The sequence below is a fragment of the Salmo salar genome, chromosome ssa04, assembly GCF_905237065.1.
Source record: "Salmo salar chromosome ssa04, Ssal_v3.1, whole genome shotgun sequence".
Taxonomy (NCBI): Eukaryota; Metazoa; Chordata; class Actinopteri; order Salmoniformes; family Salmonidae; genus Salmo; species Salmo salar.
The window spans coordinates 29,763,354-29,781,567 of NC_059445.1; the positions used below are offsets into that span (position 1 = coordinate 29,763,354).

General features: G+C 42.0%; 2 protein-coding genes across 2 annotated transcripts in view; one reads left to right on the plus strand and one right to left on the minus strand.

The window, feature by feature from the left end:
* The window catches only part of LOC106602712 (alkaline ceramidase 2), a 46,542-nt gene extending 38,826 nt beyond the window's left edge, over positions 1–7,716 (minus strand). The window contains exons 1-2 of the mRNA XM_014195512.2: positions 7,357–7,716; positions 6,707–6,821 (exon numbers count right to left, since the gene is read on the minus strand). Of these exons, the coding sequence (XP_014050987.1) occupies positions 6,707–6,821; positions 7,357–7,464 (223 nt within the window). The 5' untranslated portion in view covers positions 7,465–7,716. The remainder of the gene's footprint in view (positions 1–6,706; positions 6,822–7,356) is intronic.
* A 2,845-nt stretch (positions 7,717–10,561) lies between these two features.
* On the plus strand, positions 10,562–14,105 carry LOC106602804 (40S ribosomal protein S6). Its single transcript, XM_014195671.2, has 6 exons — positions 10,562–10,662; positions 11,494–11,625; positions 12,098–12,308; positions 12,839–12,985; positions 13,553–13,710; positions 13,978–14,105. Exons 1-6 carry the CDS (start codon positions 10,657–10,659, stop codon positions 14,071–14,073), a joined length of 750 nt encoding a protein of 249 aa, XP_014051146.1. The 5' UTR covers positions 10,562–10,656; the 3' UTR covers positions 14,074–14,105.
* Positions 14,106–18,214: the final 4,109 nt, after the last annotated feature.

Sequence of the window (18,214 nt, forward strand, 5' to 3'; positions counted from 1 at the left end):
CTACCCAAAACATTTGACCCAAGTTAAACAATTTAAAGGCAATGTTATCAAATACTAATTGAGTGTATGTAAACTTCTGACCGACTGGGAATGTGATGAATGAAATTAAAGCTGAAATAAATAATTCTCTCTACTATTATTCTGACATTTCGCATAGATAGATAGATAGATAGATAGATAGATAGATAGATAGATAGATAGATAGATAGATAGATAGATAGATAGATAGATAGATAGATAGATAGATAGATAGATAGATAGATAGATAGATAGATAGATAGATAGATTAGATCTTTTAATGAGGGAAATAAGTATTTCACCCCTCTGCAAAACATGACTTAGTACTTGGTGGCAAAACCCTTGTTGGCAATCACAGAGGTCAGACGTTTTTTTGTAGTTGGCCACCAGGTTTGCACACATCTCAGGAGGGATTTTGTCCCACTCCTCTTTGCAGATCTTCTCTAAGTCATTAAGGTTTCCTTCAGCTCCCTCCACAGATTTTCTATGGGATTAAGGTCTGGAGACTGGCTAGGCCACTTCTTGAGCCACTCCTTTGTTGCCTTGGCTGTGTGTTTTGGGTCATTGTCATGCTGGAATACCCATCCACGACCCATTTTCATTGCCCTGGCTGAGGGAAGGAGGTTCTCACCCAAGATTTGACGGTACATGGCCCCGTCCATCGTCCCTTTGATGCGGTGAAGTTTTCCTGTCCCCTTAGCAGAAAAACACCCCCAAAGCATAATGTTTCCACCTCCATGTTTGACGGTGGAGATGGTGTTCTTGGGGTCATAGCCAGCATTCCTCCTCCTCCAAACACGGCGAGTTGAGTTGATGCCAAAGAGCTCAATTTTGGTCTCATCTGACCACAACACTTTCACCAGTTGTCCTCTGAGTCATTCAGATGTTCATTGGCAAACTTCAGATGTATATGTATTCTTGAGCAGGGGGACCTTGCGGGTGCTGCAGGATTTCAGTCCTTCACGGCGTAGTGTGTTACCAATTGTTTTCTTGGGTTGAGTTGATGGTCCCAGCTGCCTTGAGATCATTGACAAGATCCTCCCGTGTAGTTCTGGGCTGATTCCTCACCGTTCTCATGATCATTGCAACTCCACGAGGTGAGATCTTGCATGGAGCCCCAGGCCGAGGGAGATTGACAGTTCTTTTGTGTTTCTTCCATTTGCGAATAATCGCACCAACTGTTGTCACCTTCTCACCAAGCTGCTTGGTGATGGTCTTGTAGCCTATTCCAGCCTTGTGTAGGTCTACAATCTTGTCCCTGACATCCTTGGAGAGCTCCTTGGTCTTGGCCATGGTGGAGAGTTTGGAATCTGATTGATTGATTGCTTCTGTGGACAGGTGTCTTTTTTTACAGGTAACAAGCTGCGGTTAGGAGCACTCCCTTTAAGAGTGTGCTCCTAATCTCAGCTCGTTTCCTGTATAAAAGACACCTGGGAGCCAGAAATCTTTCTGATTGAGAGGGGGTCAAATACCTATTTCCCTCATTAAAATGCAAATCAATTTATAACATTTTTGACATGCCTTTTTCTGGATATTTTTGTTGTTATTCTGTCTCTCACTGTTCAAATAAACCTACCATTAAAATTATAGACTGATCCTTTCTTTGTCAGTGGGCCAACGTACAAAATCAGCAGGGGATCAAATACTTTTTTCCCCCCCACTGTATGTACTGAGATCATGTGACACTTAAATAAAGTCCACCTGTGTGCAATCTAACGAATTATGTGACTTCTGAAGGTAATTGGTTGCGCAAGATCTTATTTAGGGGCTTCATAGCAAAGGGGGTGAATACATATGCACGCACCATTTTTCTATTTTAATGTTTTTGAAATGTTTTGAAACAAGTTATATTTTTTTTCACTTTCCCAATTTGGACTATTTTTTGTATGTCCATTTTCATGAAATCCAAATAAAAATCCATTTAAATTACAAGTTGTAATGCAACAAAATAGGAATAACGCCAAGGGGGATGAATACTTTTGCAAGGCAATGCATGTCAGCACAGCTGATAACCGTTGTTCTGATTAAAGAAGCAATAAAACTGGCCTTCTTCAGTCTAGTCTCTGGAGCATTTGTGGGTTCGATTACAGGCTCAAAATGGCCAGAAACAAAGACCTTTCTTCTGAAACTCGTCAGTCTATTCTTGTTCTGAGAAATGAAGGCTATTCCATGTGAGAAATTGCCAAGAAACTGAAGATCTCGTACAACGCTGTGTACTACTCCCTTCACAGAACAGCGCAAACGTATGGAACGCCATTTGGGTCTTTGCATGTCAAAAAAGATACACGTCCATTAACACTATTTGACGTGTCAAATAAGCTTGTTGACCAATCAGGACCTGAATATGACTGCACGTCACATTACAATTTAACGCGTTCATTCATTTTTTACGTAGTTAATACACATTGATTACACCATCACTCGTATTTCATATAAACAACGATTCATCGATACGTATGCTATGATGCTGGTAAACTTGTCTCGCGAGCACCTACATTGCTGGTCATAAAAAAAGCTAGCTAACTCATGGATACAAACAATGTTCTTCCCCAAAAACAGTAGTTAGCTAGCTAACTATATAGCTAGGTGTCATCTAAAATAACCCTAATTTATAAGACAGTCCTTATTTGTTTAATGGGCGGACCCATCTATGTGAAGCTAGCCACAATAAGGATTAGCCACAATAGTGGACTTTGAGGTTAACCTTCAATAGAAAAGTATGTTATTGACAGTGATGCAAATTAATACAAATAGTAGAATTATGCCATAATCGAATAGATCATGCTAAACGATGTTGGAATGTTATATAAAATCAACAAAAGACAATCATTTGTTAATTTGACAAAAATCTGTTGAAATCACACGATGTATTAGACTTTAGAATTGCATTGTGGGCATACTTATTTCACTGTACAGCCTTACCTATGGATTGTGGATCAATGACTTGGGGTATCAGTCTACTCAGTGACACCCAGAGATCATTAGCATCGTAACACTTATTGTGGGACTCTGAAACAACTGTGAATTGTGCCACATTTATTGTCAACCTATGTGTATTGAACACTAATCCAGAGGAAAAAACAATACCGCATGGATATTTTGGAGTCTGATAACTGAGGAGGATGTTGGGAAAAAAATATCTTGGGTATTGAGTAGACTGATACCCCATTTCATTGATCCCCAATCCTTAGGTAAAGCTGTACACGGCAGTATGGATGTCAATACACACAATAGGCTAACTGGGGAGGTGATTTCACACAGTCAGAGTCCTGCGATAAGAGCTACAACGCTAATATTTGCATTAGCTCTTCACAGTTGTGTTCTGTGGGAGTCACTGAGTAGACTGACACCCCATTTCATTACTTCACATTCCAACCTTGTTTAACATTATCTAGTGTAAATATGGCATGATTCCACCAATTGTAACCCTTTGCATCACTTTCAAATAGGTACTTTTATTTTGAAGGCAAATCACAATTTCTAAAAAAAGATTGCGCCTAATCCTTATAGTGGATAGCTTCACAACACATTACCCAGTCTGGTTGAGCCTCATGAAGCTAGCTGGCTGCTTATAACGTTAGCTTTGGGCAACAGGGTTTGGTAGCTGGCTAGCCATTTATTTTCATGAACTGAAGTTCAATTGGCGAACAACAAGTGGCTACCTAGTTAATACTAACTCACAAGGATTCCTAAATCATTGCTAAGAATAATGAAAATGACTGCAGTTTCTACAGGTCATTGTTTTCAGGCTGGTTGTATTGGTGCTAGCTCGGTACCAAGCTAAAGCTAGCTAGCTACCCCAGAAGTTGCGGTCCAACACAACATTCTACAATTAAACTGTTATTTGACGTGTCAAATTAAAAGCTTATTTAACACATCAAATAGTGTTATTTTACGTGTATATTTTTTTTTTTTTACACGCAAAGACCCAAACGGCATTCCATACAAACTGGCTCTAATGAGAATATAAAGAGTGAGAGGCTCCGGTGCACAACTGAGCAAGAGGACAAGTACATTAGAGTGTCTAGTTTGAGAAACAGACGCCTCACAAGTCCTCAACTGGCAGCTTCATTAAATAGTACCAGCAAAACACCAGTCAACGTCAACGGTGAAGAGGCGACTCCAGGATACTGGCCTTCTGGAAATGGCAGAAGGCCAGCATCCCGGAGTCGCCTCTTCACCGGGTGCTCCCACTCCTCTTTCTATTCTGATTAGACCCGGTTTGCGCTGTTCTGTGAAGGGAGTAATGGTTGCTGATAATGGGCCTCTGTATGCCTATGTAGATATTCCATAAAAAATATATATTTAGATCAGCCATTTCCAGCTACAATAGTCATTTACAACATTAACAATGTCTACACTGTGTTTCTGATCAATTTCATGTTATTTTAATGGACAAAAAAAGTGCTTTTCTTTCAAAAACAAGGAGATTTCTAAGTGACCCCAAACTTTTGAACGGTAGCATATACACATATATTTTACACACACACAGTGCATTCGGAAAGTATTCAGACCCCTTGACTTTTTCCTAATTTTGTTCCATTACAGCCTTATTCTAAAATGGATAAAGTTACAATTTTCCCCTCAATCTACACACAATAAACCCTTAATGACAAAGCGAAAACCGGTTCAGAAATTTTAGAAAATAAAAACAGAAATACCTTATTAACATAAGTATTCAGACGCTTTGCTATGAGACTCGAAATTGAGCTCAGCTGCATCCTGTTTCCATTGATCATCCTTAAGATGTTGCTACAACTTGATTGAGTCCACCTGTTGTAAATTCAATTGATTGGACAAGATTTGGAAAGGCACACATCTGTCTACATAATGTCCCAAGGATGACAGTGCATGTCAGAGCAAAAACCAAGCCACGAGGTTGAAGGAATTGTGTGTAGAGCTCCGAGACAAGATTGTGTCGAGGCACAGATCTGGAGATGGGTACCAAATAAATGATCAGCATTGAAGGTCTCCAAGAAAACAGTGGCCTCCATCATTCTTAAATTGAAGAAGTTGTCTCCCGAGTGGTGCAGTGGTTCAAGGCACTGCATTGCAGTGCTAGCTGTGGCACTAGAGATCCTGGTTCGAGTCCAGGCTCTGTCGTAGCCGCCCGCGACCGGATGACCTATGGGGCAACGCACAATTGCCCCAACGTCGTCCGGGTTAGGGGAGGGTTTGGCCGGCAGGGATGTCCTTGTCCCATCTCGCTCTAGCGACTCCTGTGGCGGGCCGGGCGCAATTCACACTGACACGGTCGCCAGGTGCACGGTATTTCCTCCGACACATTGGTGCGGTTGGCTTCCGGGTTAAGCGGGTGTTGTGTCAAGAAGCAGTGCGGCTTGGCTGGGTTGTGTTTCGGAGGACGCACTGCTCTCGACCTTCACCTCTCCCGAGTCCATACGGGAGTTGTAGCGATGAGACAAGACTAACCACCAATTGGATAACATGAAAATTGGGGAGAAAAGGGTAATGTAAAAAAATGTTTTAAAAAATTAAAAAGAAGTTTGGAACCACCTCTTCCCAGGTCACGCCGCCTGAGCAATAGGGGGAGAAGGGCATTGGTCAGGGAGGTTCACTCTGACAGAGCTCCAGAGTTCATCTGTAGAGATGGGAAAACCTTCCAGAAGGACAACCATCTCTGCAGCACTCCACCAATCAGGCCTTTATGGTAGAGTGGCCAGACCGAAGCCACACCTCAGTAAGGCACGACAGCCCACTTGGAGTTTGCCAAAAGGCACCTAAAGGACTCAGACCATGAGAAACAAGATTTTCTGGTCTGATGAAACCAAAATTGAACTATTTGGCCTGAATGCCAAGCACCACATCCTGGAGAAAACCTGGCACCATCCCTACGGTGAAGCATGGTGGTGGCAGCATCATGCTGTGGGGATGTTTTTCAGCGGCAGGGACTGGGAGACTAGTCAGGATCGAGGGAAAGATGAACGGAGCACAGTACAGAGAGATTCTTGATGAAAACCTGCTTCAGAGCGCTCAGGACCTGACTGGGGGCGAAGGTTCACCATCTAACAGGACAACGGCCCTAAGCACATGGCCAAGACAATGCAGGAGTGGCGTCAGGACAAGTCTTTGAATGTCCTTGAGTGGGCTAGCCAGAGCCCGGACTTGAACCCGATCTAAAATAGCAGTGCAGTGACGCTCCCCAACCAACCTGACAGAGCTTGAGGATCTGCAGAGAAGAATGTGATAAACTCCCCAAATACAGGTGAGCCAAGATGTAGCGTTATACCCAAGAAGACCTGAGGCTGTACTTACGTAAATGTGAAATTGAAGTTGATTATTTTTCATAAATTTGCTAAATGTTCTGAAAATCTGTTTTTGGTTTGTCATTATGGGGTATTGTGTGTAAAGTGATGAGGGAAAAAAAATATTTAATCAATTTTAGAATAAGGGTGTAATGTAACAAAATGTGGAAAAAGTCAAGGGGTCTGAATACTTTCTGAATGCACTAACTGTGATAGCAATGTTTGGTTGGTGTCATCATACACCTAGGCCATCCTTAAGTCTTCCATTAAAGGAAAACGTGTGGGATGTGTTCTATATATTCAGACCATCTTTTTTCAGACGTAAACCTATAAGTATGAGTGCCCTTAAAATAGGATGAGGTTCAGGCCACACACACAAGTCAAAGTAAATGAAGGAATCATCATGCTTTGTCAAAACAACTTACCAATCACAACCAGTAGAATCCAAATGAGATATATTCCACTGTTGAAATGTGTTGCGTACTGGCGGAACAAGCACATTAATATAGGCGGTAAAACAAAAAACAAGATGTTGCTGATCTGAAAAAATGAAGGGAATGAAAATGTGAGCAGAATTGTAGCCTAAAAGTTACCAAACAAGTGATATGCTTGTTACAAATACAATACACACATCCATTAATTTCACTCTCTATTGCAACAGAATTTCTGAATCTTTAGGAAGTAGCCATAGTAAGGATACGAATACAAGAGGTAGGCCTATTGAACAATATGAAAATGTTTCATCTAAATACTAAGATGTCTTCTTGATAGGAAAAAATAAATACAAAAATTAACTCAGCACTGATAGTAGCTGACAGCTGTTGAAACAGATGAGGTGCCACTGCGCCTGTGTGTTCTTTACCCCTTTCTATGTCCTAAAAATCAAACTGTTGAAAAGTGAGGATGTGTTGACTATCAATCTGGGTAGTAACATTCAAACGAAATCACAATACAGTAAATAACGGGAAGCAGTGCCATGCAGAAAAGTAAGGATTAGCAAATATTGACACAAAGACACTAAGCAATGGCTGTCACAAAACAGATTACAATATTGGCATCAAGATAAATGACTAACCGTGTTATAAAACTCTGCAATGCTAGGGTAAATAAGGTAATTGCCTTCACACCAGTCCACCTCGGAGCTTCCAGCTTGCAGTTGATCCCAAAACATAGGATTAGTCATGTCTCGACTTGTTCTAGTAATGGATAGGACTCCGCAGTCACTATTGAGATAAAGCAGTCGACTATCAAATCAGCTGTGGACCGCTAGATGATCAAGTACCAGAATTTGAAACACGTAGCTGTATACAAAATGCATCCAAATTCAATCGCATTTTAAATCACCAGTATATCCCAATGCAAGCTTGTCGTCCAACTCAGCTCTCAACAAAGTGCAAGATCGCTGTAATTATTGTTCTTGTTCTTGTTCTTCTTATTCTTCTTTGGGATTTGGTTGTCGGATCGCATCGAACTTCTAGGTGCATACACCGCCACCTACTGCACTGGTGTGTGATGCCATTCACGGTCTACATACGTTACATTATTGGATATAATAATGCAAAATTGGGAAAAAGGAAAATTACCCTACCACCTATTAGACCTCTCTAAAAAAAACACCACTCATTGCACTATTTAACCCTATCTATTCCTACTCCAGACCAACGGTCTGAGAGGACATATCACTACCACTCAACACCGCCTCTAGCTGTTCTGCAGTAAATCCTCGCAATCCCAAGTACCTCTCTGCCACTGCCACTACAACCTATATTTTCTGTGACTTTTGATTAATTTCTGCAGTACAACCATGGCTATAAATGCTAAAAAGCCCACCTTACTGAAGTGCACATTTTTCCATCACTCTCTCGACCTCTGCCTACTCACAGGAATCCTCTCAGCATCCCTCACCCTGTACCCATCCTTCTCTACCACTCTCTTCATTGCTTCAGTATTCAACACTTTCTGTACTACACTCAATCTGCCTTTCTCTCACCGGATACCTCCTATCTCCAGCCCCATGATCATCCCCACAACTAACACACAGAACTTTCTACACCGATACTACACATTCCTTTGTCTCATGCCCTCCTGCACACTTCTCACATTTAGGCATCTGCTGCAATATGCCCATAACCTTGACATCAAAAACACTGTCATATTTTCAGAACATAAACTCTCAATGGATAACTGACACTTCCTACTTTTACCTTATCTGGTAACAACTGCATCAAAACTCCTTTTCCCCAACGGACCTATGTTTCATCAAGCGGCGGGCGTCACAGACACCGGGAATCTTCCATTTCAACTGCTCCTCCTCAACACTTCATGCCACCCCCGTTATCATTCCTTTCAATGGCACCCTGCTATGGAGAGCAAAGCACTTCAAAATGATTGTCCTTAATCTCGTAAACCAGAGCGCCCTCTGGGCGGAGGAAACACAATAAATCATCATGAGTCCACTCCGAGTTACCTTCACCATCTCAACAGTCCCCAACCTCTCCTCCACCGAACCTGATACCACATATGGATCAACCACACAGCAAGGCTCCATTCTCTCTACAAATCTCACTCCCACTGGACCAAAATCATCCTTGGGACGAGGCCCGAAATCGGCGATCCTCACCGCAGGTAGTTCACCCTCACTCTCAACAAATTCCATCTCTGAACTATTGGAGCTTGTATCCCTGTTTTTGCATTTGACTCCCACCTTCCTCAACTCACTACTTTCCTCTACACTCAACTTCTTCTCAGCAGTCATCAAAGCACCTGCCACTACATTTAATTCATCCTCACTATCGTCCTGTCCCATTTCCTCCTCAAGCTCTTCCAAAAGTTCTGTGTGATCCTCCATTCCATATTCACTCAATAAATATTCCATGTCTCTCCTTTTTTTTTCGATCATCTTCTCGTTCACCAGATCTTTTAGAAGGCCTGTGCAATCCCCCACTCCATCTTTATTCATAATATGTTCCACTTTTTTCCTAATTTTGTTTTCAGACATCCTCCCCACCGTGGCCTTCGCCCAATTACTCTCTTCACCACTGTAATTCCTCTTCTTCTATGATATAATGGCGGTCCTCAAGCCAACGTTGCATGCTGCAACTTACTGTGCTGGAGTGTGTGGTCAATCACAGTTTACAACATTTCTAAATCCTCCTACCTAACTCAGTACTTCTGAGAAAATAAAAAAGAGCCCTAATAGACCCTCCCAGATCCCCAAAATCCCTTCCAACCTGTCCAACCCCATCCAACCTTAATGACCCTACACTTCGATCTTTTCCTCTCTTCAACATACTTACAACAATATAATAACACATGCTCCACCGTTTCATGGACCATACAGTCCAGACACAAACCATTCACATGCTTGCCAACCAGATGTAATGACAAGTTCAATGGACAATTTCCTAAGAGCAATCGAGCAAACACCACCTCTTCCTTCCTAATCTTAACATTGAATATTGGTCCACCGACCTTTCTTTGGAAGGCATATAAATGCTGGCACTTGGGCTCAGAGTCCCATCTCTTCTGCCACACATCTATCAAAATTACTCTGATCATACACTTGGCCTCACCTCTACCCAGTGGAACGTTAATATCAATTATATCAGGTTTCAAAGCTCTTTTGGCTAACTGGTCTACAATTTCATTTGCTGTAATTCTTCTTCTTCTTCTTCTGTGGATTTTATATGGCAGTTGGCAACCAACTTTGAGGTGCATTAGGGACACCAACTAGACTGGAGTGTGGACCAGAGACAGGGAATGTCTAAATTCTACCCATTATTCTCGTCTCCCTAAGGAAAGGAAATAGATAGTTAAATACTACATCCCCTGAAGATTTCCTTCAGCATTTCACTCAATCTTGGCTCTTCCACCCCATTACTCCATAAATTGACCTTTCCCTCCCATGTTTCTGGCACTGAAGTGTGGTGTAATCTCAAGTAGGCCTACCCTTGAATACAGCAACAAATTGTGACACATGCGTGATGATGCACAAGTATACTTTTCCAGACAGACAAAAATTATGAAATCATATATATATAGTGAATTACAGCATATTGAAAGGTCTATAGTTGACAGTAAAGAAAGATGAATACCTTGTTTATACTGTCATTGGAGGGGAATATGGGGATTTTAGAGACCAGGTTCAGTGACAATTTTTTTATAATTACATGTTTCATTTAGGAGTATTGAACGGAATGTTTCCATTACATTTGTGCATGCAGTTTTAAATGCTGATGAAAGATTCATGAGAAAAACGCAACATTGTAACTAACACCACGTGTTATCGCGATAGTTTATGATGCCTATGTGAGACAGCAGGGCGGATATCCGCTCTCTTTTCGGTGGCAGACTGTTATAGAGTCAGTTTTACAAAATGAAGGTAAGAAAATTCAATTCAACTCATCTTTCAAATAACATATCTATCCTTGTTAATGTCCAGGCCGAATTGAAGTAGTTTATTACAATATTATAAAACGGTATCTTGTTTAGCCAGATATTGCATTGTATTTTAGGATGCATGTTGATTTTGTTGCTAGCTAGGGAGTTAGCTATGGCTGGCAACGTTACTAAGTGAACCTGAAAACATGTCTGCCTCCTGAGAGAAATGTGCATGTCTTGCCGGGCGTCATTCAAAGAACCGCAACAACGTATCCTCTGCTGTTCTTCGGGGTACGAATATTATCTCTGATGTGGGTTTGTTCACACATCCATATTTCGCCAATCAGTTGCACGTTTGTTAATCGCAACGTTGTCATTGTCAAAGGCCGCTTCCAGCCAGTTAGCTTCCGACATTGGTTAACTATCAGTTAACGTTAGCTACATAACAGCGTGTCCCTGGATCGTTCCAAATAGTGTAAAGTTAGCTGCCGAATTAATTTCCCGTGACTAAAATTCACTTTCATCCCGCGAACTGTGTAAAGAATCTTGTTTATAGGAAACTAGCTAACAAGAATTAACCACTTGCATTAACTAACCAACATGCCAGTATCTGCCAATTGCTAGCATCCCGTGTACAGCTGCCTCACCATACTGACTTGTTTTGGTTAGGCTACTGTAGTAAATTATTCAACTCATTTAAAAAGTTGGTTATGGATGGGTAGCGTCGGTGCAAGCAATCTGCCTGATGTACATTGCTAAGGCCTTCTCAACTGGCATAGCTTGCTACATCTGGTCAATCTACAACACGCTGATCTACACATGTTTTTCTCAGCTGAATATCTCGTTTCCTGCCACTGGCTGTCAGAAGCTGATTGAAGTGGATGATGAGCGCAAGTTGCGAACCTTCTACGAGAAGCGTATGGCCACAGAGGTGGCTGCTGATCCCCTGGGAGATGAGTGGAAGGTAAGCTGCAGTCACTAAAAAAGCTGCTCAGTTTTCAGATCCTGCAGGAAATGTCTTTTAATAGTTAAATTAGTTAGTCTCAAACTCAAGTGAATGTAGTCTTCGCTATTTACGCCAAGCTCATTGACTCTATAGCTTTGGGTAATTTTGGAATAGTCAATTTAATGCCTTGGATGCCAGTGTGCCTTGAAACAGAATGTTGATACTGCTCGTGTTCAACTCAATATGATCTCACACAACTTAGTAGACCCTTTCTGGCTGGTCTGTAGGGGGGACAGTGTTGTGCTACAGAAACTGCAGAGCTGCTTTACCAGATGCAACCTTACCCTCTGACCATGGGTTGTTGAACTGCATTGCTCTTCCAAACCTTTCCCTAATACATTTCACTAAACAAATGTCTAACTTGTGTGATCAACAGGTCCTTGTATAGAGCAAGGTTTTCTTACTTAATCTTGGCTCTCATCTCCCCCAGGGCTACATGGTGCGCATCAGCGGAGGCAACGACAAGCAGGGCTTCCCCATGAAGCAGGGTGTGCTGACCCATGGACGTGTGCGCTTGCTGCTTGCCAAGGGCCATTCCTGTTACCGCCCCCGTAGGACAGGAGAGCGCAAACGCAAGTCTGTCCGTGGCTGCATCGTTGATGCCAACCTCAGCGTGCTGAACTTGGTTATCATCAAGAAAGGTATGGAGTTGTAATGATGGTAACCACTTGCTCTGGCACACCTTAGTAGACCCTTTCTAGCTGATCTGTAGCTTCAAAGGGGGGACAGTGTTGTGCTACAGAAACTGTAGAGCTGCTTTACCAGATGCAACCTAACCCTCTGACCATGGCTGGTTGAACTGCAATGCTCTCCCAATCCTTTCCCCGATTAACATTGGGTTATATGAAAGGTAATATTTTTAAAAATGTATTATTTAACCTTCATTTTGACAGGGAAGTCCTACTGAGACTAGGGTCTTATTTTTTTACGATGAGTCCTGCATAAATGTATTAAACACACAATATACCGTATACAAATTTACAAAACCTATTAAGGACAACAAGACATGTGCATGTTTCAAGACTATATACCTTTGAAAACAACTTGAACATCCTCAGTGCTGTTTTGCTCCTGCTGCCAGCGCTTGGATGTGGTTAACCATTTGGGTGGTGATTTCTGTATAGACTGTTTTAAATCTAGTGGCCTGACACCTTTTTCCTCCATCACCCAGGTGAGAAGGACATCCCTGGCCTTACCGACAGCACTGTGCCCCGCCGCTTGGGACCCAAGAGGGCCAGCAAGATCCGCAAACTCTTCAACCTGGCCAAGGAGGATGATGTCAGGCAGTATGTTGTGAGGAGACCCCTGACTAAAGAAGGTGAGGCCAACGCTGCTTCTAAATGGTCCTGTTAATTAATGGATTGGTAACAAGCTTAGCACATCAGCACTTGTAAACTCTTGACAGCGTGATTTTATTTGTTTAAACTTTTAATATTTCTGTTTGCCAAATTGTGCAAAAGATATTGTCTGGCACACCAGTAGACCCTTTCTGGCTGGTCTGTAGCCTCAAAGGGGGGACAGTGTTGTGCTATAGAAACTGTAGAGCTGCTTTACCAGATGCAACCTGACCCTCTGACCATGGCTGGTTGAACTGCAATGCTCTCCCAATAAGTAGATTTGCTCAAATCTGATTTGAGGCAACTTGTAGTTTTTTGTGGGACATTTATTTCATGTGCACATTGGCAGGCCAAATGAGTTGATGCGCACAAAATGTATCAGTTATAAAACATTCGGGATACTGGCTAGAATGAACAACGGCTACAACTCTCAATCACTAAGATCTACATAAGGTTTCAATGTTTATGAAATGTAACTATTTACCCATGTGCGCACACACTTTGTAGTAAATGCCACTGGTAACACCTCTTCTCCCCATCTATTCCAGGTAAGAAGCCCAGGACCAAGGCTCCCAGGATCCAGAGGCTGGTGACACCCCGTGTGCTGCAGCACAAGCGCCGCCGCATTGCCCTTAAGAAACAGCGCACCCAGAAGAACAAGGAAGAGGCTTCCGAGTACGCCAAGCTGCTGGCCAAGAGGATGAAGGTACCGAAGGGACTTAAGCACTACTTAGGCATTTGGCTGTAATATGAGTCATTATCTATTCTGTGTAATGAATTGCCCTGAATGTTGTGAATACCATTAATTTCATTCCAACGATTGCAAGCGAGTATGATTGCAAGTTGACTCATAAAATGGTTAATAAAATATTACAATTAATTAAAATGTCCATAATCGCCAATGACGAACAATTTTGCCATTGAGTAACTTGTAGTCCGTAGGAAGACTAACAAATCTCATCCTTGTTTGCAGGAGGCTAAGGAGAAGCGCCAGGAACAGATCGCCAAAAGACGCCGTCTCTCCTCCCTTAGGGCCTCCACATCCAAATCTGAGTCCAGCCAGAAGTGAAATGTGGAATTGAATTAAATGTTTTGCTGAAATGCTGTTACTGGTGTTTTTGTTTCATACATCTAAAATAATGTCCATATCTGAAACAAACATCCTGTTTGTATTTATATTGATAATTTTCACATCCATAAGAGGCTCCATGGCTCCCAAAACTGGTAAGAAAAAGTGTGAACCCTTTGGAATTACCTGGATTTCTACATAAATTGGTCACAAAATGGGATCTGATCTTCAAGTCGCAACAATAGACAGTGCTTAAACTAATTATTGTATTTTTCTTGTCCATATTGAATACATAATTTAAACATTCAGTATAGGTTGGGAAAGTATGTGAACCCCTAGGCTAATGACTTCTCCAAAGCTAATGGGCGTCAGGAGTCAGCTAACCTGGAGTCCAATCAATGAGATGAGATTGGAGATGTTGGTTAGAGCAGCCCTATTAACTCAATGTGAGTTTGCTATTCACAAGAAGCATTGCCTAATGTGAACCATGCCTTGAACTCGAGTTCTCAGAAGACCCAAGATTAAGAATTGTTGACTTGGAAAGGGTTACAAAGTATCTAAAAGCCTTTATGTTCATCGGCCCACGGTAAGACGTCTATAAATTGAGAAAGTTGAGCACTTGCTACTCCCTAGGAATGGCCGTCCTGCAAAGATGCCCTCGAGCACAGTGCAGAATGCTCAATGAGGTTGAGAAGAATCCTAGAGTCAGCTAAAGACAGAAATCTGGAACATGCTAAAGTCTACGATATGTAAAACACTAAACAAGAATGGTGTTCATGGGAGGACACCATGGAAGACAAAACATTGGCATGTCAGAAGTTCGCAAAAGAGTACCTGGATGTTCTGCAGCGCTAACAAAATATTCTGGCCAGATGAAACTAAAGTAGTGGTTTGGACAGAACATACAACACTGGAGGAAAAAAGGCACAGCACACCAACATCAAAACCTCATCTGAACTGTAAAGTATGGTGGAGGGAGCATCATGGTTTGGGGCTGCTTTGCTGCCTCAGCCTGGACAACTTGCTGTCAAACAGAAAAATGAATTTCCATGTTTATCAACACATTTTGCAGGAGAATGTAAGGCTATCTACCCGCCAATTGAAGCTCAGAATCTGGATGACGCAACAGGACAACGACCCAAAACACAAAGTAAATCAGCAACAGAATGGCTTCAGCAGAAGAAAATACACCTTCTGGAGTGGCCCAGTCAGAGTCCTGACCTCAAATGTTTGGTTGAGGATATTGCTGCCAAAGGAGGGTCAAGCAGTGTTCAATAAAGACAAAGTGTAATTGTTTATGTGTTATTAGATTAAGCAGACTGTTTGTCTATTGTTGTGACTTAGATGATCAGATTTTATGACCAATTTATGCAGAACTCCAGGTAATTCCAAAGGGTTCACATACTTTTTCTTGACACTAATTGATGAACACAAATCTGTAAAGGGAATGTAGAGAACAAGACTTGAGATAGAATCTGTTTCAATGATTGCCACAGCCCAATGGGCAATCGTAAAATAAATGTAGGTACCCACTGCTATTTAAGGTAGTCTTTGATCTGGAGGGGATCTCATTAAACAGTTGCCATCCTTTGGAAGCCAGGGTAATGAACAAACACAGCTGTTGACACTGCCACGCTGATGTGCCTGAAGCAAGACAGATTATGAAAAATCTGTTTGTCCGTCAACATTCAAACTTTTGCATATACATAACTAATTTGCAGATTCTCTTCTGTTAAAAAATGTAATTGTCTGCTTAATGTGCCTTAATATTAGTCCTGCACTTCCACGCAGAGGCTCTGAAAAGGGTGTTGTTTGTGGACTCTTCGCAGGAAAGACTAAACCACCGCCTTTCTTCTTCCCGGAGAGATCTTTATTCCTGTATGCACAATGTACTGAGAACCCAGCTGGCTGTATGGACGGAGACATATCCAGAGAGAGCCATGATTCTGTTTAACAGAGTATGTTACAATCCCTGATGCCTCTTTGGAAGGAGATCCTCGCCCTGAGCTCGTCTACTTTATTGTCCAGAGACTGAACATTAGAGAGAAATCCACTCCGAATACTTCTCCACCGGGGGCGTCTTAGAACAGACTCTGGAATAAGTTAAATTGCCCCTGGGGGGTACGAATTAAGGATCCAATTCGTGAAAGTCGTATTTCTGGTCGTAATGCTGGCGATCCAAATGCTGATATCCAAAAGTTATTTTCAGCTGTATGTAATAACAAAAAACCTTCTGGGCTAATGTAAGAAATAACACAGACAAAACAACTAAATACAGCAAAGTTGCTTAGGAGCTAGAGGCAGAGCTGCCATGTCTGTCTGCGCCATCTTTACTTTTGGACCACAGACTTTGTCTTGTGCTCAACATACTACAGCAAGAACAACTTATTACCCTGCTGACCACCATCACAGACACAATATCAACTCACCACTGTAACAGACAAAAGGGAAACTATCATTGCAGTTCAGTGTAATACTGATAAGACTGATTATTGTATTGAAGTGTGACAGTGCTGATTCAAGTCAATAATGTAGAAAATACATATTCACCACTTGTAGATGAAAGTGCAGTTGTTCCATCTTGAGTGGTTGTAGGTTCAGTTGTTGGGAACATGGCTGTTATACGGTGCATTTGGAAAAGTATTCAGACCCCTTGACATTTTGTTACGTTACAGCCTCCTAAAATTGTTTAGTTTTTTTCCGTCGTCAATATACATACAATAACCCATAATGACAAAGCAAAACAGATTTAGAAATTTGTGCAAAAAACAAATATTACATTTACATAAGAATTCAGACCCTTTACTCAGTACTTTGTTGAAGCATCTTTGGCAGCATTTACAGCCTCGAGTCTTCTTTGGTATGACGCTACAAGCTTGGCACACCTGTATTTGGGGAGTTTCTCCCATTATCCTCTGCAGATCCTCTCAAGCTCTGTCATGTTGGATGGGAAGCATCGTTGCACAGCTATTTTCAGGTCTCTTCAGAGATGTTCGATTGGGTTCAAGGACATTGAGACTTTTCCTGAAGCAGCTCCTGCATTTTCTTGGCTGTGTGCTTAGGATCGTTGTCCTGTTGGAAGGTGAACCGTCGACCCAGTCTGAGGTCCTGAGCACTCTGTTGGAAAAGCATTCCAGGTGAAGCCGTTTGCGAGAATACCAAGAGTGTGCAAAGCGATCAAGGCAAAAGGTGGCTATTTGAAGAATCTGAAATATAAAATGTATTTTTATTTGTTTAACACTTTTTTGGTTACTACATGATTCTGTGTGTGTTATTTCTTCACGATTATTCTACAATGTAGAAAATAGTCAAAATAAAAACCCTTGAATGAGTAGGTGTTCTAACATTTTTGCTCGGTAGTGTACATTTCCTTACATCTCTTGATTAATTTCTGTTTTTCCATGTATGAATCTGTTGCATTTCTACGGGCTAATACACTACATGACCAAGAGTATGTAGACACCTGCTCATCTAACATCTCATGCTAAAATCATGGGCGTTAATATGGAGTTGGTCCCCCCTTTGCTGCTATAATAACCTTCACTCTTCTGGGAAGGCTTTCCACTAGATGTTGGAACATTGCTACGGGGACTTGCTTCCATTCAGCCACAAGACCATTAGTCGGGCACAGATGTTAGGAAATTAGGCCTGGCTCGCAGTCAGCATTCCAATTCATCCCAAAGGTGTTCAATGGGTTTGAGGTCTGGGCTCTCTGCAGGCCAGTCAAGTTCTTCCACACCAATCTTGACAAACCATTGCTGTATGGACCTCGCTTTGTGCACAGGGGCATTGTCATGCTGAAACCGGAAAGGGCCTTCCCCAAACTGTTACCACAAAGTTGAAATCACAGAATTATCTAGAATGTCATTGTATGCTGTAGCGTTAAGATTTCCCTAAACTGGAACTAAGGGGCCTAGCCCAACCATGAAAAACAGCCCCATTCTCCTGGCATCCGCCAAACCCAGATTCATCCGTCAAACTGCCAGATGAAGAGTGATTCATCAGTCCAGAGAATGTGTTTCCACTGCTCAAGAGTCCAATGGAGGAAAGCTGTATACACCACTCCAGCCAACGCTTGGCATTGCGCATGGTTCTTAGGCTTGTATGCGGCCATGGAAACCCATTTCATGAAGTTCCCGAT

Bases quoted from the DNA above. Each gene is read 5' to 3' on its own strand.
- LOC106602804 (XM_014195671.2), top strand. The intron at 12,309-12,838 runs GTATGGAGTTGT...TCCATCACCCAG, and splicing joins CTTGGTTATCATCAAGAAAG to GTGAGAAGGACATCCCTGGC. The intron at 13,711-13,977 runs GTACCGAAGGGA...CCTTGTTTGCAG, and splicing joins TGCTGGCCAAGAGGATGAAG to GAGGCTAAGGAGAAGCGCCA.